The sequence below is a fragment of the Dermacentor andersoni genome, chromosome 8 (genome assembly GCF_023375885.2).
Source record: "Dermacentor andersoni chromosome 8, qqDerAnde1_hic_scaffold, whole genome shotgun sequence".
NCBI lineage: Eukaryota > Metazoa > Arthropoda > Arachnida > Ixodida > Ixodidae > Dermacentor > Dermacentor andersoni.
In genome coordinates this window covers 90,507,769-90,526,323 of record NC_092821.1, presented here as the reverse complement: position 1 = coordinate 90,526,323, position 18,555 = coordinate 90,507,769, and the positions used below count along the sequence as shown (strand labels likewise).

Below are 18,555 nucleotides of genomic sequence, written 5' to 3'. Positions count from 1 at the left end.
AATAAATTGGTGGACGTGCGGGGTAAATCTTGGACGATCCTGGACGACCCAGCTCTACCAACTGTCCGACGGAGTAGACGCTTGGTCGGTTTACGACCACAAGCAGCGGACATGGCTGATTCCGGAGAAGGCAATGACGACCCCACCTGCGGCGGACCAGACAGCAATCACGGATGTCAGGCTGGCTACTGGACACCGCTGCGAGAGCCACCCACCTTTTCGGGGAAGGCGAACGATAACGTCGACGACTGGCTTAAACACTGCAACAGAATGAGTCGCCACAACCACTGGAGCACTACGAAGCAGCTCGATAACGTGTTTTTTTTTCTCGCTGGAACCGCGCTCCTCTGGTTTGAAAACCACGAGAGCGTTCTGACAAGCTGGGATAATTTTTGTAGAAGAATTGACCAAGTGCTTCTGGGACCCGATCTCTAAGAAAAAGAAGGCTGAGCAGACGCTTTCCCGACGAGCTCAATTACCTGGCGAAACGTGTACAACGTACATAGAGGCTGTTGTGAAATTATGCGGAATCGTCAGCGCTACCACGACAGACGAACACAAAGTGGGACATCTGCCTAAAGGAATCGCTGAAGATGTTTATAATTTTCTCATAACGAACGAAGATCCTAGTACTCCGTCTGCTCTGAGGAAACACTGCCGGGCGTTTGAAGCGCTGAAAATGAGAAGGATTGGGCCAAAGTTTAGACGCTTGGACAGTGTTATTACTATTGCAAGTGTGTCCGTCCCAACCCACGACGACATCTACTCGGTGATTCGGCGAGTGGTTAAAGAAGAGCTCGAACGCCTTAAAGTTGTTGACGACGCTCATGTGTGCCATCAGTGTGCATTTGACCATCGCTCTCGTGTGCCACCGGCCACCTGGGCACCTCAGAGTTACCGAGAACCTCGCAGGACCTATGCTGATCGTACGGAGAGCAGCAACTTGCCACCGCAACCGACAAGTCTGGTGCGCCGACAAGATGCACCACAACGATTTATTCTGCGGGATCTTCCCTCCTAGAACCAGCCTTAGAGTACGTTTCCACCCTTGGCACCCTTGTCACCGGTGTTACCTGCGACAAGCCGCGACTCCCGCATTTGCTACAGCTGCGGTGTGCCTGGACACATTGCTAGGTATTGTCACCGCCGCCAGCAGCGTGCTCCACGGTTAAATTCCTACACACCCCGCGTGCCCGCTGACGAGCCCTGGCCGTATCCCAGTTCCTTCCAGCCGCTGCAGCGGGGACGCGCGAACCGCAGTGAATCCCCCGTTTCAGATCGCAGCCTCACACCACCACCGACACGACAACGACACTCTCCATCACCTCGTTGTCGCTTGTTATCACCGCAGCCGCTGGGAAACTAGCTGGTGCGACCGACGGGGGTGAGGCCGCAATATGTTCATCTTCATCAAGACCCCCTTGTGTAAAATTGTTTAAAAACAAAGTGTGCGTTTTAGTTGACAATGTGAGTGCTTTTGCTTTAGTTGACACAGGTGCGGCAGTCTCTGTTATGAGCCTGTCCTTCAAAAATCGTCTTAGACAAAAAGTTATGTTTTCTTGGGATCGGAACGCTACCTTTCGTGGAGTTGGCGGAGAAATGTTACGCTCACTTGAGGTCTGTTCTGTTTCAGTTACGATAGGGGACCAGACATTTCGAAGTGAATTTACTGTGCTTGAACGTACAACGCATGACATTATTTTAGGAATTGATTTCTTGCGTGAGTGGGGGGCAACTTTTGATTGTGGAGGTGGCGCGATTTCTCTTCGCCGCGACGCGCGAACTTCAATGACAGATAGCACCAGTGATGCCGCCGACGTTCTCCCCATGTCACAAGATGTGTGTCTGCCCCCTCTGACTGCAATGTTGGTACCTGTGAATACTTCTCGCCCTCGTACAGGTTCTTGTTGTGGTTTAGTCGAGCCCGATTATAACAATGCGCTCAAGAACAATGCAATAGTCCCTCGCTCCCTCGTACTCACCACTGGTGGGTGTATTCATTTGTGGACAGTGAACGTTTCAATTAACCCAATCCATAACATTGCCGCTAGGACTTAAACTGGCAAGTTTTGATGAACAAGCCATTGTCAGCGTCGGAACGGTTGAAATGTCAACTGCCGAAAAAAACTCCAACCCCGATTCCAACCATGATAATTCTGCTGACTTTAAGAGCGTGATTAACAAGTCGATGTCTTCTAGTGAGCAGTGTATGCTGGAAGCTGTGCTCGCTCGCTACGCCACACTGTTTGATTTCGCTCAAGGCCAATGAGCGTCCCATACATCACCGGCGTCTCGTATGCGACACCGCATCCATACAGGGCAAGCAACGCCAATTCGTCAGAAGCCCTACCGCGTTTCACCTTCCGAGAGAAAAGTAATCGCCGAGCAGCTCGAAGAAATGTTACAGAAAGGAGTGATCCAGGAATAATGTAGCCATTGGGCTGCTCCTGTGATCCTAGTGAAGAAAAAAGACAACTCATGGGGATTCTGTGTGGACTATCGCCGCCTAAACACCGTCACAAAGAAAGACCTGTACCCCCTACCAAGAATAGATAAGGCCGTCGACTGTATCCACTCCGCGTCGTATTTCTCTTCTGTTGATTTACGGTCAGGATATTGGCAAATTCCCATGCACCCCTCAGACAGGAGAAGACAGCCTTCGTGACACCTGACGGTCTCTTTGAGTACAACGTTATGCCCTTTGGCTTATGCAACGCTCCAGCGACATTCGAGCGATTTATGGATACCGTGCTCCGCGGACTCAAATGGGAAATTTTCATGTGATATTTAGACGACGTCGTTATCTACGGCGGGACATTTCACGAGCACAATCAGCGCCTGTCGATCGTTCTTGACTGTATCCAGCAAGCTGGCCTTATTTTAAACTAAAAGAAATGTCATTTCGGTGACTGTCAAGCCCTGGTACTAGGCTTTCTAGTAGACAAAGATGGCATACGACCAGACCCTGAAAAGATAGCAGCGGTTCGCGACTTCCAACAGCCAAAAACGGTGAAAGCTATGCGAAGCTTTTTGGGCCTTTGCTCATATTTCCGGCGCTTTATCAAGAATTTCGCCCAGCTTGCCGCTTCCCTCACGTCTCTCCTTCACAAAGACACCCCATACTTGTGGACTGCTGATTGCGAGTCGGCGTTTCAACAGCTGAAATTTTTGTTGACTTCCGGACCGGGACTGCGGCATTTTGATCCGGAGGCGTCAACTGAGCTGCACACTGACGCCAGCGGTGCGGGTGTTGGCGCTGTGCTTGTTCAGCTCTGCGATGGCCGTGAGCATGTCATTGCCTACGCTAGTCGGACACTTACAAAAGCGGAGACAAACTACACCGTTACTGAACTCGAGTGCCTAGCAGTCGTATTCGCTATTCAGAAGTTCCGTCCGTATCTACATGGCCACGCATTCACGATAGTGACTGACCATCATTCACTCTGTTGGCTGATTTGGCTGCGTGACCCGTCTTGTCGGTTGGCCCGCTGGGCTTTGCGCGTACAAGAGTATAGCTTTTCCGTTAACTACAAGAGCGGACGCTGTCACACGGATGCTGATTGCCTATCCCGTCTCCCTTCGCCGCACACAAAAGCTGAGGATGATGACTTCGATGACTACCTAGTTTCCATCTCTTCCGACTTTCCAGACCTGCGTACCTTCGAGAGCGAGCAACGTTGCGACCCTACATTGAAATCCTTACGGGCAGCTGCACGTGAGCCAGCAGGAACAACACCGTTTACTTTTCGTATTGGTTTGCTGTACAAAAAAAAATTACTCGGCTAATGGTCCCCCATTGCTTCTATTTGCGCCTGAAAACCTGCGCCCTGCTGTCCTTCGTTCCATGCATGACGATATCACGTCCGGGCACCTTGGCTTTACAGGCACACTACACAGACTTAGACAGAGATTTTTCTGGCCCAAGCTCTGGAAAACAACGAAACAGTATGTCACCAGCTGTACTGTTTGCCAGCGCCACAAGCAAACGACGACGGCCCAAGCAGGCTATTTACAGCCAGTTAGGCCACCGACGTTACCCATTGAAAGAGTCGGCATCGACTTGCTTGGCCCGCTCCCAAAGACGTCAGCTGGCTACCGCTGGATGCGTAGATTATCTTACTCACTACACGGAAACGGCGGCACTTCTATCTGCCACTGCAGCAGATGTCTCTTCATTTTTGTTACATCACGTCATACTCCGTGATGGCGCTCCCCGGGTTGTCATCAGTGACCGTGGACGACAATTCACCGCCGACGTCGTTGAAGAACTTTTACGGCTCTGTGGTTCTGCATATCGTCATTCCACTCCTTACCACCCGCAAACCAATGGCCTCACGGAGCGGACGAATCGAACCCTTACCAACATGTTATCAATGTATGTCGCTGCTGACCACAAGAATTGGGACGCCGTCTTTCCTTTTGTAACGTACGCGTACAATAGTGCCAAGCACGAAGTTACTGGATATGCGCCGCTCTTTTTGCTCTAGCCACGCGCTCCCCAGAGCTTTCTGGACACTATTCTACCTTTATCGTGCCAAGAAGATCCTTCCATCGCCCAAACTCTGTGTCGTGCTGAGGAAGCACGTCGACTGGCGCATCTTAGGACGTTGTCCTCACAAGGCCACAGCAAGACTCGCTATGATGCGCGGCATATCCCCGTCAGGTTTACTTCCGGTGATTATGTTTGGTTGTGGACACCTGATCGCAAAAAGGGATTGTACAGCAAGTTTCTCGCCACTTACACCGGACCATTCGTTATACTCAGCCGCTTGAGTGATGTGAACTATGTCGTCGCCAAAATGACGGCAAGTAATCGGCGTTCACGTGCGACGCAAATTGTTCACGTGGCCAGACTGAAGCAGTACAATCACAGGTCCCTTTAACTCGCTCAGCCAGCTTCGTCTGCCCCCGGGAAAAATGTCGCAGCACTGCGCGACTGAGGCAGAGAAAGAAGAAGTAGTGTGCGCGCGTGATCTCGGGGTACTCTGCGCTGTCTGGGCCTGGTCTGTAGCTTCCATCTCGGACCTCGTTTCACCATGTAAATAAACATCATTCGTAACAATATATATTCTCCCCCGCAACATTTTAGTGGAGGTGCGGCGTGCTCTCGCCACAAGCCGGCCCAGGATCTTCGCAGGGGGCGTCACATCGGTTCCGCAGTTATGGCTACTGACGCTGTCTCCGTCGCTCATAAACCAGCGGAAGTAGTGCTAACTCAGTTACGTCACCCGGCAATCTTCATCGACACTGGTAAGGTCGAAGTCGAAGACTGGCTGTCGTCGTATGAACGCGTCGGTAAGCAGAAGAAGTGGGATGCCACACTTTTGCTGGCCAACGTGATCTTTTGCTTGGGAGGAACCGCGAAGGTATGGTTCGAGACGCATGAAGCCGACATCAGAAGCTGGGGCTCCAGCACGGAAAAACTACAGGATCTTTTCGGAAGACCTGTGGGACGTCAAATAGAGGCCAAGCAAGAGCTAACGTCTCGTGCCCAGACGTCAACCGATGCTGGAGGCAGATAAAGTTGGACACATATTGAAGGGCATCGCGGAAGATGCGTTCAACTTTCCGCTTTGCAGGAACTGCTCAACGGTGAGTCTATCATTAAGGAACGCCAGAATTTTATGCAAGTGAAGAGCAAAGGCATGGTACAATGCTCCGACCAACTTCCGAATACGGCTACCACTTCCTCTTGCAACGACCCTCCGCCGTCACATAATGACTCTCCGGCGGCACATTCGACTACAAAACCAAGCTTGATGCAGGTCATCCGTCGCGAACTTGAGGCTATGGCTCCAAGTTCTCACTGCCCCCATTCATATTACAGCATTGACATCTCGCTAATTCAAGTTGTTGTCCGAAAAGAAATGTCAAACATGGAGATCCAGTCTTCCGTCCGCCCATGTCCCACCCCTACCGCTCCAATCATTGCCTCTGCAGCCCCTCGACAGTCGTTCCCGAATCGATTTCGGCACCCCTTTGAGTGGCAAACACTGGATGACAGGGCAATTTGCTTTGCTTTCTCCCCGGTCGGTCACATCTCTCGTCACTGCCGTAGTAGCCGCTGGTACTCCTCGCCTCGACCAAATGCTGATAGCCACTTCGGGCTTTGTCGCCCCTATCTGAACCATATCATGCCGGTCTTCCACCTCAGTCACACACCACTAGCCGCTCGCTCTCAACGCAACACCGTCAGTACCGTTTGCCTGCACCTCGACGTCCCTCGTCCCCGTCTTACGCGGGCCCCTTCTCGGGAAAGTAAGCAATGCAGCCCCCGAAGGTGCGGCTGCATTGGCGATTCGGACTGCGAAACCTCTGCTGACCCCTACTGCTCGACCGAACCTTGTTGAAATTTTTGTTGATGATGTACCCGTTCAAGCCCTCATCGATACTGGCGCTCAGGTGTCGGTTATGCGATCAAATCTTCGTAGTCGTCTCCTTAAAGCACTGGCACCTGCCGAGTCGCCTGCCGTCCGAGTAGCTGATGGTAGTACAAGAGCTGTGATGGGAATCTTCCTACTTTACTTGTGTAGAAATAATGTGGCTATGTAATATCTGTGGATATTGTCCATGGTATTTACGTAAGTGATATGTGCTCCTTGATTATGCAATGCCTGTATACTGCTGGTATCTCTACTGAGTCAAATCCTTTTTCATAATCTATGAAAGCCAAATAGAGAGGCTTATTGTACCATGCGGATTTCTTGATAACTTGATTAATGGCATGGATCTGATCTATTGCAGAGTAACCTTTCCTGAAGCCAGCCTGTCCCCTTCGTTGACTAAAGTCCAATATTGCCCTTATTCTATAGGAGAATATTTTGGTAAATATTTTATATAATACTGGGACTAAGCTTATGGGCCTATAATGTTTCAGTTGTTTAACGTCGCCCTTTTTGAGGATTAGTATATTGTTTTCTTTCTTCAGTTTTCTCTGTTTTCTGGGAAGCTTGCAGCCGATAAACGCTTCGTAAAGAGAGCCGCCAGTTTTCCTAGCATGAGGTGTCTTCCAGCTTTCATTAAATCGACTGTTATTGCATCCTCTCAGGCCGCTTTTCCCCGTTTCATGCCTTGCAAGGCACTCTGACCCTATCGATAACTATAGGAGGAGTTTCTGTACACTGTTCAATATTGTTACGAATAGAGTACTCCTGAGTCCTCTGGGTACTGTACAGGTGTGTATAGCATCCTTCCGCTGCTTTTATTTTACCTTAGACATTGCTGATCATATTACTTTGCTTACCTTTCAGTGCATACATCTTGGTTTGTCCAATGCCAAGCTTCCTTATCACTGATTTCAGGCTGCGTCAATTTTTTACGGCTTCTTCAGTCTTTCTCACATTATAATTTCTAATATCACTTATTTTCACTTTGCTGATCAGTTTTGACAGTTCCGCGAATTCTATCTTATCTCTTGAATTGGGTACATTCATTCTTTGTCGTTTGTTTATTAGGTCATTTGTTACTTGGTAGAGCTTGCCTACTGGTTGCCTTGGTGCCTTGCCTCCCACTTCAATTGCTGCCTCTGAAGCCAGCCTCGTTACGGTTTCATTCATTACCTGTATGTCATCATTATCATCTCTTTGTTCTATAGCCGCATATTTGTTTTCAAGTGCCAGCCTAAATTTGTCCGCTATGTTCCTATTTTGGGCGATTTATCCAGAACTTCACCGAAATCGCACGTCCTCTCACGGACCTCCTCAAAAAGGACACCACTTTTCGTTGGGTACCCAACCAGTCTGCAGCATTTTCAACGCTCATCAGTCGTCTTATCAATCCACCGGTGTTGGGCCATTTTCATCCGCATGCCCACACAGAACTTCACACTGATGTCAGCGGTCGTGGCATTGACGCTATCTTGTCCCGACGAAAGCAGGATACCAATCGCGGGGTCGCGTATGCTAGCCGTCTTCTTTCAGCACCAGAGCGCAACAACTCCATAACAGAACCTGAATGCTTGGCCCTGTTTTGGTCCATTAGTAAGTTCCGCCCTTACATGTTCGGTCGGCATTTCACCGTCGTGACAGATCATATTGCCTTATGTTGGCTATCCTCACTCAGAGACCCGACATGACGTCTTGGCCGCGTGGCTTTACGCCTGCAAGAGTGTCCTGCAAATCTGCGCGGCTACATAAGGACGCCGACTGCCTCTCCCGCTATCCTGTCGACCCTCCCGGTGGCACCAAAACCGATAGAGATACTTGCGTTTTGTCGATCCCCAACCTCTCAGGCATCGCCGACGAGCAGCGTCGTGACGCATATTCGCGATCCATATTGGAACGTCTTACATCGGAGCAACAGGACGTTTCCCTCCGTACATTTGTTCTCCAGGATAGGACCTTATACCGACGCAATATGAATCCACATGGTGCTTAACTGCTTCTCGTCGTTCCCCAGCATCTGCGCTCGACAATTCTCTCGCAGTTACATGATGTGCCCACCGGTGGTCATCTGGGTCTTTCCCGTTAGTACGACCGTGTGCGCAGGCGACTTTTCCGGCCTCGGCTATATCGCTCTGTTCCATGTTACGTCGCTGCCTGCCAACTTTGCCAACGCCGCAAGAAGCATCCATTTTCTCCCGCTGAGCATTTGCAGCCTATAGATATCCCCAGTGAGCCATTGCACCCCCTCGGCCTGGACCTCCTTGGCCCATTTCCCCCTTATTCCTCCGTCAACAAGTGGGTGCTCGTTGCGACGGACTATACCACGCATTATGTCATAACGCGGGCCCTCCTTAGGAGCTCCGCAACTGATGTGGCTGATTTTTTCCTTCATGAAGCGATCCTACATCGTGGTGCCCCACGTCAGCTACTCACTGATAGAGGCCGCTGTTTTCTTTCTAAGATTCTCGACGACCTTATTCGCTCTTGCTCCACGTACCACACGTTCACGACGGCTTACCACCCACAGGCAAACGGACTTAGCGAGCGTCTCAACCGTACACTCACGGACATGCTCTCCATGCACGTGTCCGATGATCACCGAGATTGGGACAGCACCTTATCCTTCGTGACGTTTGCTTACAATTCGTCTCGTCATGATATTACTGGTTATTATCCGTTCTATCTACAATATGGCTGTGACCCATTCCTGCCTCTTGACTAGCTGCTCCCTTCCGATGCCACGTCTACCACGTTCTATGCTCACGACGCCGTTGTTCGCGCGGCCACAGCAATGGCGCATTGCCCGTGACCATCTTCTGGCGTCTCAGACTAGCCAAATACACCGTTACGACAGTCGTAGTCAGGACGTTCATTTCAGGCCTGGGTCACTTGTGCTGCTTTGGTTACCCTCCCGTCGCGTCGGCCTTTGCGAAAAACGGCTGCCGCGATACGTCGGGCCATACCGAGTTCTTCGCCATGTCAACAGCTTCACTTATGAGATATAACCTGTGACTTCGACGTCTTCTACCCCACCAAGAACTGATATCGTACACGTTTCGCGACTAAAGCCGTATATCTCGCACACTGATTCGACACCCCCTAACAATATTCTAGGTGCGGCTTTCTTTTCCTAAGTATTTCTGACAACCAACGCTCACTTTCACCTTTTTATCTTTTGTGGCAGCAGTATTTGAACCATACACTTTTTCTCCCGGTACATTTCCCATTTACTGGTTGCTTCATCCTGCAGCAACTGTGCCTTCTTAGCCTGCCTGTGCTCTCGCGATGCTTTCTGTTGTTCGGCGACCGCTTCTCACATCTCCCTGTTCCACCAGCTTTTCCGTTTCTTTTTTTCCTTTCCAACGAACATGTTATTTCTCTTTCCGTATTTCTGTCGTTATTACACTTAAGCGCTCACTATTTTCCCATTCCTTACCTGGACCTTTGTCAAGTTGATCCTCAACTCTAGTGATTATGTTTGTTATTTGTGAAGCGTTCAAATTTGGACTTGCCATTTTGTACTCCTTTCTCTCTTTGCCAACTACACATCCCATTTTCAAAATGATGCGTTGATGGTCCCTCCCTATGCTGCTGTACCCTTCATCGTCAATGACCATTTCTCTCAATTTACCATGAATTTCTTCTGTCATAAGACAGTAATGAATGGTCGATTGCTGGCTTCCCACTTCCCACGTGATGTGCCCTTCACACTTGGGCCCTGTACTCATGATAACGAGGTTATCTTGCTCACAAAGGTGTATCATTGACTTCCCGTTGTGGTCGGTAAAGCCATCTAAATCGTGTATGTTGGCGTTCAGCTCACCTAATGGGTTAATTTCGGCATGATTCCTAAGGCTATTATTATCAGCACTTATGCATTTCACTATCTCTTTATTCTTCTCTGTGCAATTATTTCCGGTCCGCATATACGTAACATGCACCAAAACTTTTTTGCGCTCATTGTACCTGATCACCAAATATTCTCTTGACATTTTTAACTTACTCTTTTCCATTAGGATGCCTGATGGATGAGCCTTCGGAATCTCGCTGCCTTTTTTTCGACTTAGTTCTGTTGCAAGGGGCAAACCAACGCAACCTAGAGGAAAGTCTGGAAGGCGCTGAGCGAAGCGGGCAGCAGAAAAGAGGCGAAGCTTCGCAAAGGAGGAGGGTAGGCGGAGCCGCGCTGGGTTGACCTCCTCTGGCAGTTGCTGCGGCTGCTGTGCGCAGTATGGGCGTACTGGGTTCGTTTCGTGATCGCGCCGTATGCTGCATGTGCGATGAAAGCGTGCGACGGTGAGCCGTCTATGGCGGCTCAATCTCTCGCAAGCAAGGAAGGAAAGATGGGAGGGAGCGCGCTGTTTTCCCACCGGGGTGGGGGAGTCTTTTTCTGCGGTGGCTCTTGCTTATGACGCAGCCGCGCAACCCCTGTCTTGAAAGCAGTCGGTGATGCAGTCTAAAGGCGTCTTGACGAAGCGAGGTCCGATAGCTTATTGTGTGCCATAGCACCAATAAGCTTTCGCGTAACCCGCGTTCACCAACTGAAATATCATTGTAATACAGCGAAGCTGTTTACCTCTTGCCCAGGAATGGAGGAATAGAGAGGGGGAAAGAGAGTGGCAATAGCGCTACAGCAACGGAGGCAGGTACGCGAGAGGGGCAAATAGTGTGGCGATGGCGCCTGTGCACGGGGCCGGAGCTTCTGGGGTTAAATTCCATGCCGTGTCTGAGCTGCCGGCGCAGCTGCAGCAGCGGTTGTGGCAGATGCATGGGAGATGCTATGTTGGCAGCGGTGCTTCCATCGGCGTTGTGTCGTGTCGTATGCAACAATATGTATGATTTCATAACGTATGGAGCCCATCTGTGCACCCACTGTATGCAGCCTAGACAGCTTCTCGGGTAATCCGTCCGCATATGAATGTTGCGGCCCCACGATTTCTTTATTATTGACGCACGGACACAAAAAATACAAGGAAACATAGGGATATACAGCTTCCGTCTAAAAAATGCTAAGAAAGAAGCTGCTTGCTCATATCTGGTAACTAGTAAAACACACAATCCACTGGTTAATGTGTGTTGATAGAGCTCGTTTGTCCATACCCAACACTGCTGAATGAATCACTGTATATATTTGCAGAGTAAGTTATGCGGTAAAACAGGACGCAAGAGCATCACTGAATATTTCAAACAATACTTTTATTCTTCTTTATCAGATCAAGTCCAACAGGAGGCAGGAAAGGGAACGTATTTAGGATCTTCGCAGTTCGACCGGTAATAAGCTTTTGTTGATGCAGGTAGGTCTCTTTCACTTTTCCTAAAATAATTTTTGGTCGTCCAGAGTGAACACAATGCTTTGTCTGCAAGTACAACCAATAAAATGATGGTAAGCACATAATGGAACAATGCTAATGCACCATTTCCTATATTACTCCGGTAATAAAGCATTCATTGAAGGATGTACTACTCAATGCGTGGCATAGGATGGTTTCTTAGCTAAGTGGGAACAAAAATTATTGTCTACACGATTAGACAGAGTAATGAAATTTACGAGGTAATACGGTCACGTGAACGCGTTGTATAGACAGTCTTTTACTGCATTTCCAGTGACTATTTGGAATACTTGTTATCTTTCTGTTGTAGGAAAGGGCACTTTGAGGTAATGCTCAGAGTATCGCTTCAGTGAATAATGCTAGGTAGTTTTATTGTGTCTGTTCACAAGAACATGCGGCACCATGTATAATATTGGCATTGTTTTTCCAGAAAAGTATTGAATATTTACAAATTTGGGTTATTTTCTATGCTTTTGCTTGGTTAAAAAAGTAATTCCGATATGAGAAGTCATAGCCACAAGGATATTAATCTTGTTAAGGTGTTAGAACGTGAATTATTGCTGCGACAATATAAGACTTTATGCGAACTTCTTGTCAAAGAGATCTTCATACAGACCTCAAGTACATCGTGACCCCCTGTGAACTGTGTCAGCAATTTTTCTGTGTTGGTTTATATGTCCTGTATCAATTTTTAGGATTCCACTGAAGTATATTTGTATACAATTTGTGACAGTTCCTGCTATTTCCGAATGAAGATGTTGAACACAATTGTTTGCTACATGCGTTCTTTTAAGAGAAGCATTTGCTTCCAGTAAACATGCCTCAAACTCCGTGCTATACTGTTCTTGCATTTATGCACATTAAACCATAGTATTTGTAACTGGATTCAGATGTATTATGCTGGAGATCTTTAGAGCGTTTGGATAGTGTTTGTGATATTTTTGACTGAAAAGAAAATTTCTTCACGCCTTTCAGAATTATGAATGAGTATTTATTTTGTGTTCTTCAATAACTCGCTTATATACCTATCTATTTATATATTTGCTTATTTATTTGTGCATATACACTTAGGTGCTGATGGCCGTACAGAATGGAGAGGGATTTTACAGAAAACACGTTAGGGAAAGTATAATAAGCGGAGGAGTATAGGTAACTTCTACAAAATGGTTCCTAAATGCAAAACGTTATCTAAAACTTCATGTAGATTGAAATAATCTATGATCGAGAACGTTAGCAGAATATCCGTTTGTCTGGTCTGATGTACAAATCATAAGTACATGAAAAAAATATTTTTTCATAATCATCATCATCAGCCTGGTTACGTCCACTGCAGGGCAAAGGCCTCTCCCATACTTCTCCAACTACCCCGGTCATGTACTAATTGCGGCCATGCCGTCCCTGCAAACTTCTTAATCTCATCCGCCCACCTAACTTTCTGCCGCCCCCTGCTACGCTTCCCTTCCCTTGGGATCCAGTCCGTAACCCTTAATGACCATCGGTTATCTTCCCTCCTCATTACATGTCCTGCCCATGCCCATTTCTTTTTCTTGATTTCAACTAAGATGTCATTTACTCGCGTTTGTTCCCTCACCCAATCTGCTCTTTTCTTATCCCTTAACGTTACACCTATCATTCTTCTTTCCATAGCTCGTTGCGTCGTCCTCAATATTTTTTAGAATAACCCAAACGCTATTTCTGAGAATGTTTAACTCGATTATGTTTGTAATATGCCCGAAGGAGGAGTTGGTTGCTGGTACGGAATGATGACAAAGTTTTGAGAATTGTGTAAAGCGATAATTTTTTCTGCGATATGCTACACGGGGAATCGCTACAGAAGCCCTTATAGTATTGACACTCCCAGTCGTGCTCCAACTTGAGAATATGAAAAGAACGGTGTTTTTAACAGAATGTTAATAAATGTAACTTTGCTGTCCGGAAGCGTGTCGCATATGGCTGAGGCAAACAACGGTTTAAAGCGCATTGGTGTCTTTTAAAGTACAAATAAGCAGCAGCAAGCTACGACGTAATAGTCAGAATGTATAATTATACAAGGTGGCGCACCTAAATTTAGCCTGATTTTTAAAGAAATATGACAATGCCACGGAGCCGGAAGGAACCAAGGTAATGTTGTTTGCCTTGGCTTGGAGATACTCCAATTATTTTTTTCTTTCCACCTAATTAGATAATTAGTCCTAACAAATATTCAAGTTCTCAAATAATATAATTAGATAAAAAGCTTAATCAGAACATTTTAGAGCGACATGAGAAACTCCCGGCAAAGTCTTCGGTTCCTCAATACATGCTACAAAAAGTGTTTTTCTGAGAGTCAGACAGACAGACAAAGAACTTTATTAATGTTCCTGAGGAACCGGCGTTAGGGTACCTCCCTTTTCAGAGAGTTCCCGTAGCCGTCGCGGGCCGCACGCACGTCGGGGTCGGAAGATCGTGGTCCTCCGCCCTGTCGCAGGCCCTCTGGACAGCCCGTAGTTGCTCTGAGAGGTCGCCACTCTTAAGGGCTGCCTCCCAGTCGGTTAGAGTGCTTAGCGATGAGCTGCGTAACGCAGGGCATTGCCAGAGCATATGGGATAAGGAGCAGTACGCCTCCCCACAATCTGGACAGTGGGGTTCTACATTAGGCGCGAAGTGACTGAATCGGCCCCTGGAGGGAAATGACCCCGTTTGAAGCATGCGAAATGCCGACGATAGTGGTCTATTAAGTTTAGGGTGTGGTAGTGGAAAGGCGCGCCGAGCAAGTTGATAATGTGCCAAGATTTCATGGAAGGTGAGAAGCGAATCCCTGTACAGTCCTAAGTCGCCGCCCGTGAGTCCACCTGAACCGCCGCGGTGTGTAAGACCTCGCTCACAGTCATGGGCCAACTCATTGGCGCTAACAAACTCAGAGTGCACATTGATTCCCATATGGGCCGGGAACCATTTGATGCTATGAAAACCAGCAGCCCCCTTGCTGCCGAGGATGGCCGCCGCCTCCTTTGAGATCGAGCCGGAGGCGAAAGCTCGGGCTGCAGACCTGGAGTCTGTAAAGATATTGGGACGTAGAGGGTCCTTCAGTGCTATAGCTATAGCAACCTACTCGGCTACTGTTGCAGAAACCTTCCGCATGGATGCTGAGTTAACGAGAGTGCCATTGGAGTCAACCGAAACTACGGCATAGATCAGAGCGCTCGTACTGGGCGGCGTCAACGAAACATGCCAGATTCGGAGTGGCCGCAGCCGCTTTTAACAGGGAACGAGCCCTGGCTACCCGGCGCCCTACATTGTATTGAGGGTGGACGTTTCGTGGCATGGGATCTACCTGGAACGTCTCTCGGACCATGGGTGATAGGGTCACGTTGCGCTCCATGATTTCCTGGTGACCGCATCCAACGGATTCGAGGATGCGTCTCCCCGCTCGCGATGATGAGAGTCGTATTATTTGGGCTACTCGTTGGGCCTCGATCACCTCTGATAGGGTGTTGTGCATGCCTAGTTGCATGAGACGCGCGGTGCCGGTAGTGAGTGGTAAACCCAGCACGCGCTTGATGCTTTTGTGCATGAGCGCGTCGATTTTGGCCTCCTCCCGTTTAGACCTGCGCAACGCGGAGGCTACATAATTAACGTGGCTCATCAGAAACGCGTGGTAGAGTCTGAGTAGATTGCTCTCGCTTAAACCCCCTCTGTGGTTCGAGACCCTGAGGATAAGCCGAAGCATATTCTCCGTCTTGGAAGTAATGCGGGCTATAGTCTGTGAGTTGCCCCCGCGAGATTCCAGCAAGAGTCCGAGGACCCTGATGGTATCCACTCTGTGGATTTGTTGTCCGTCCCTCGTATTGAGGGCTATGGGAACTTGATCTAAGGGTGTGGAGCACCTAACTCCACGTCGGGTGGGCCTATACAATAGAAGTTCGGACTTGGTTGGTGACAGACTCAGGCCCGTGTCTAGTAGGAAGTGTTCTGTGATGTCGAGCGCCTCTTGGAGCGCACTCTCAACTGCAACGTAAGACCCTCCCATGCACCACATGGTAATATCATCCGCGTAGAGGGCGTGACCCGTTCTTCTTACTGTGGCCAGTCTGTCCGAGAGGCCCTTCATGGCGATGTTAAACAGTAGGGGAGAGATGACGGCCCCTTGCGGGGTGCCTCTCGCTCCCAATGTAAATTCCTTCGATTTGATTTGCCCTATTTTGACAGTGGCCTTGCGATCCCTGAGGAAGGAGCTAACGTACGCATGGAATCGTGGCCCCAGGCGCAGATCCGAGCTGGCGTCTAGCACGAACCGGTGCGAGATGTTGTCAAGCATAATTTCTTCTTCAAATTAATAATCCTACCAATAAACAGCTGACCTTGTGCTTCCGAATTTTAAAGCCAGAAGCATATTTATAAAATTACCGCAGTATTTACCGCTTCTTTCTTGTTCCTCGCTTGTTAGATATTGCCACATGCAGTGGCACAGGAAGGGAACTAAAGAAGAAGAGAACGAGGTTCATCTCGGTATCGCGCATCAACGGTTTCCTTTCGTGAAGGACAAACGCCTGGATCCCCATTCAGTGTGTGTACTTCAGCAGAGTATACGCGACAATTTGGTGGAGGTGCTGGGTACACCCAACTTATGCAGGAGACCCCACTGGGCAGCAAGAACCTCGCACAATTGGAGTTAACTCCAGTTCACCGCACAAGCATGCGAATCCGACGCCTCGCCCCAGAATTTGCAAACCTCCCGGAAAAAGTGATGACTACGACCACTGCGACTTCTACGGAAAGGGTGACACCGACTTACCTAATGCTGCTGAATCCCCAAGTGCCGACGGCTTTTCATGGCGACATATTTGAAGACGTGGAGGACTGGCTGACAGAGTTCGAGCGCGTGGCTGCGTTTAACGAGTGGGACAACAACGCTAAACTCAGGAACGTCTACTTCAGTCTCCAAGATGGTGCTCGCACGTGGTTTGTGAACCGCGAAAGTGCCCTGTCATCCTGGCCTGAATTCCAGCGCAAGCTACTGGAGACTTACTCCTGCCCCGATCGCCGGGAAAAAGCGGAGCGAGCCCTTCAGTCACACGTCCAAAAGCCCAACGACAGCGTCCCGATGTACGTGGAGGACATGACGCGTCTCTTTCAGCGTGCAGATCCGAGCATGTCGGAAGAAAAGAAGGTGCGTCATCTGACGAGAGGCGTAAAGGAACAGCTCTTTGGCGGTCTTGTTCGGAATACGCCCAAGACTGTCGCGGAGTTCCTCACCGAAGCCATCGCAATGGAGAAGACGCTTCAGCAACGGTCGAACATGTACAACCGACAAGTAAATTCCGCCTGCACTCCGGATACGCCCGTAGGCTTCGGGTGCGATGTCGCCTTGCTTTGCGAGCTGATTCGCTCAGTGGTTCGCGACGAGTTGCAGAAGCCCCACGGTACGTCGCCGCCACCAGTCAGCTCCCTCGCCAGCGTCGTACGCAACGAAGTACAGCAGGCACTGCAGGCATCTCTTTCCAGCAGTGAAGCGCCACCTCTGCCAAGTGAATCCTGGCGCAAGACTTACGCAGAAACGTTAGTGATCCCCGCCCAAGCTTTCGCACCTACTTATGTTGCGTCGCCAGTCGTGTTGCAATCGGCGCAAGCCGCTCCGACAACTCCGCTACCGTACTTCGACGACCGCCGAACACCCGCGAGGAAGTCAGACGTTTGGCGAGCACCCGACCGACGACCGCCGTGCTACCACTGCGTCGAAGCTGGTCATGTGTATCGGGAGTGCCCCTATCGACGACTCGGCCTGCGGGGTTTTTCCATCAATTCGCCTCGACCTAGGATTGGCCAGAGGCCTGCCGACATCGCAGAATTCATCGAACAGCAGCGCAGGCCGGGTGCATCGCAGCGGCAGTCACGCTCACCCTCACCGCGGCGATATTTCCCTGCTAGTGATACCACCTCGAGGACGACGAAAGGGCGATCACCAAGTCCACGCCGGGAAAACTGACGTCAGCGACCTTCCGAGGTGGGGCCGCTGATACTCGACGCGCTGAAGACCTCGTATCGTGCCGACCGCAGAACAACGAGAACACGAAGACGCCAGAACCAGTTCCCGCCAACAAAATTTCACTGGACATACCTGTGTTGATCGACGGCAGAAAAATGAGTGCACTTGTAGATACCGGCGCCGATTACTCCATTCTTAGTGGCAAACTGGCGAGCGTTCTGAAAAAAGTTACGTTGCCCTGGAATGTGGCACCAGTTCGTACGGCAGGTGGCCACGTCGTCACACCGCTTGGCTTATGCACGGCGAGAGTAGAAATTCGTGGTGCTGCTTTTCTCGCCACTTGCCTGGTTCTACGCGAGTGTTCCCGCGATTTAATTTTTGGGATGGACTTTCTCGGGGAATATGGCGCCATTATTGACCTCCGCGAGCGCTGCATCACTTTCTGGATACAAAGGGCAACAACACAGACCGACGCCGTTGGACAGATCCGCACTTCGCGTTTCGGACGACAGCATCACGATACCGCCGCGTGCGAGTGTTATGGTCCCGGTCAAGTCCGACGAGCTACGAGACGGTGAAGCCATTGTAGAAGGCAACATTTCTATGTTGCTGGCCCAAGGTATTTGTGTAGCACGAAGCCTTGTGGAACTTCGTGATAGCCAGACAGCGGTCCTCGTTACCAACTTTAGCTTTGAGCATCGGCACATTTTTCGTGGCACTGCCTTCGCCTACGCCGAACCATCAACGGACATCGTCGAGTGCTTTGCTTCTGAAGTGGACACAAACGACGGTTCGCTCAGAGACGTCGATATAGACTCCGAGCTTACGGACGACCAAAAGAGCGCACTGCAGGAACTCTTGAACGAATTCCGCGCGTGCT

The 18,555-nt window shown here is 49.5% G+C and overlaps 1 protein-coding gene across 2 annotated transcripts in view; it reads right to left on the bottom strand.

The window, feature by feature from the left end:
• Window positions 1–18,555, bottom strand: part of LOC129385407 (uncharacterized) — a 168,761-nt gene that overhangs the window by 50,216 nt on the left and 99,990 nt on the right. The window contains exon 7 of one of the 2 annotated variants that reach the window (XM_055072048.2): window positions 11,556–11,737. The exons of the other annotated variant lie outside the window; for it this stretch is intronic. Within the exon in view, the coding sequence (XP_054928023.1) occupies window positions 11,595–11,737 (143 nt within the window). The 3' untranslated portion in view covers window positions 11,556–11,594. Of the gene's footprint in view, window positions 1–11,555; window positions 11,738–18,555 lie in introns of those variants that run through there. 2 annotated transcript variants of the gene reach the window in all.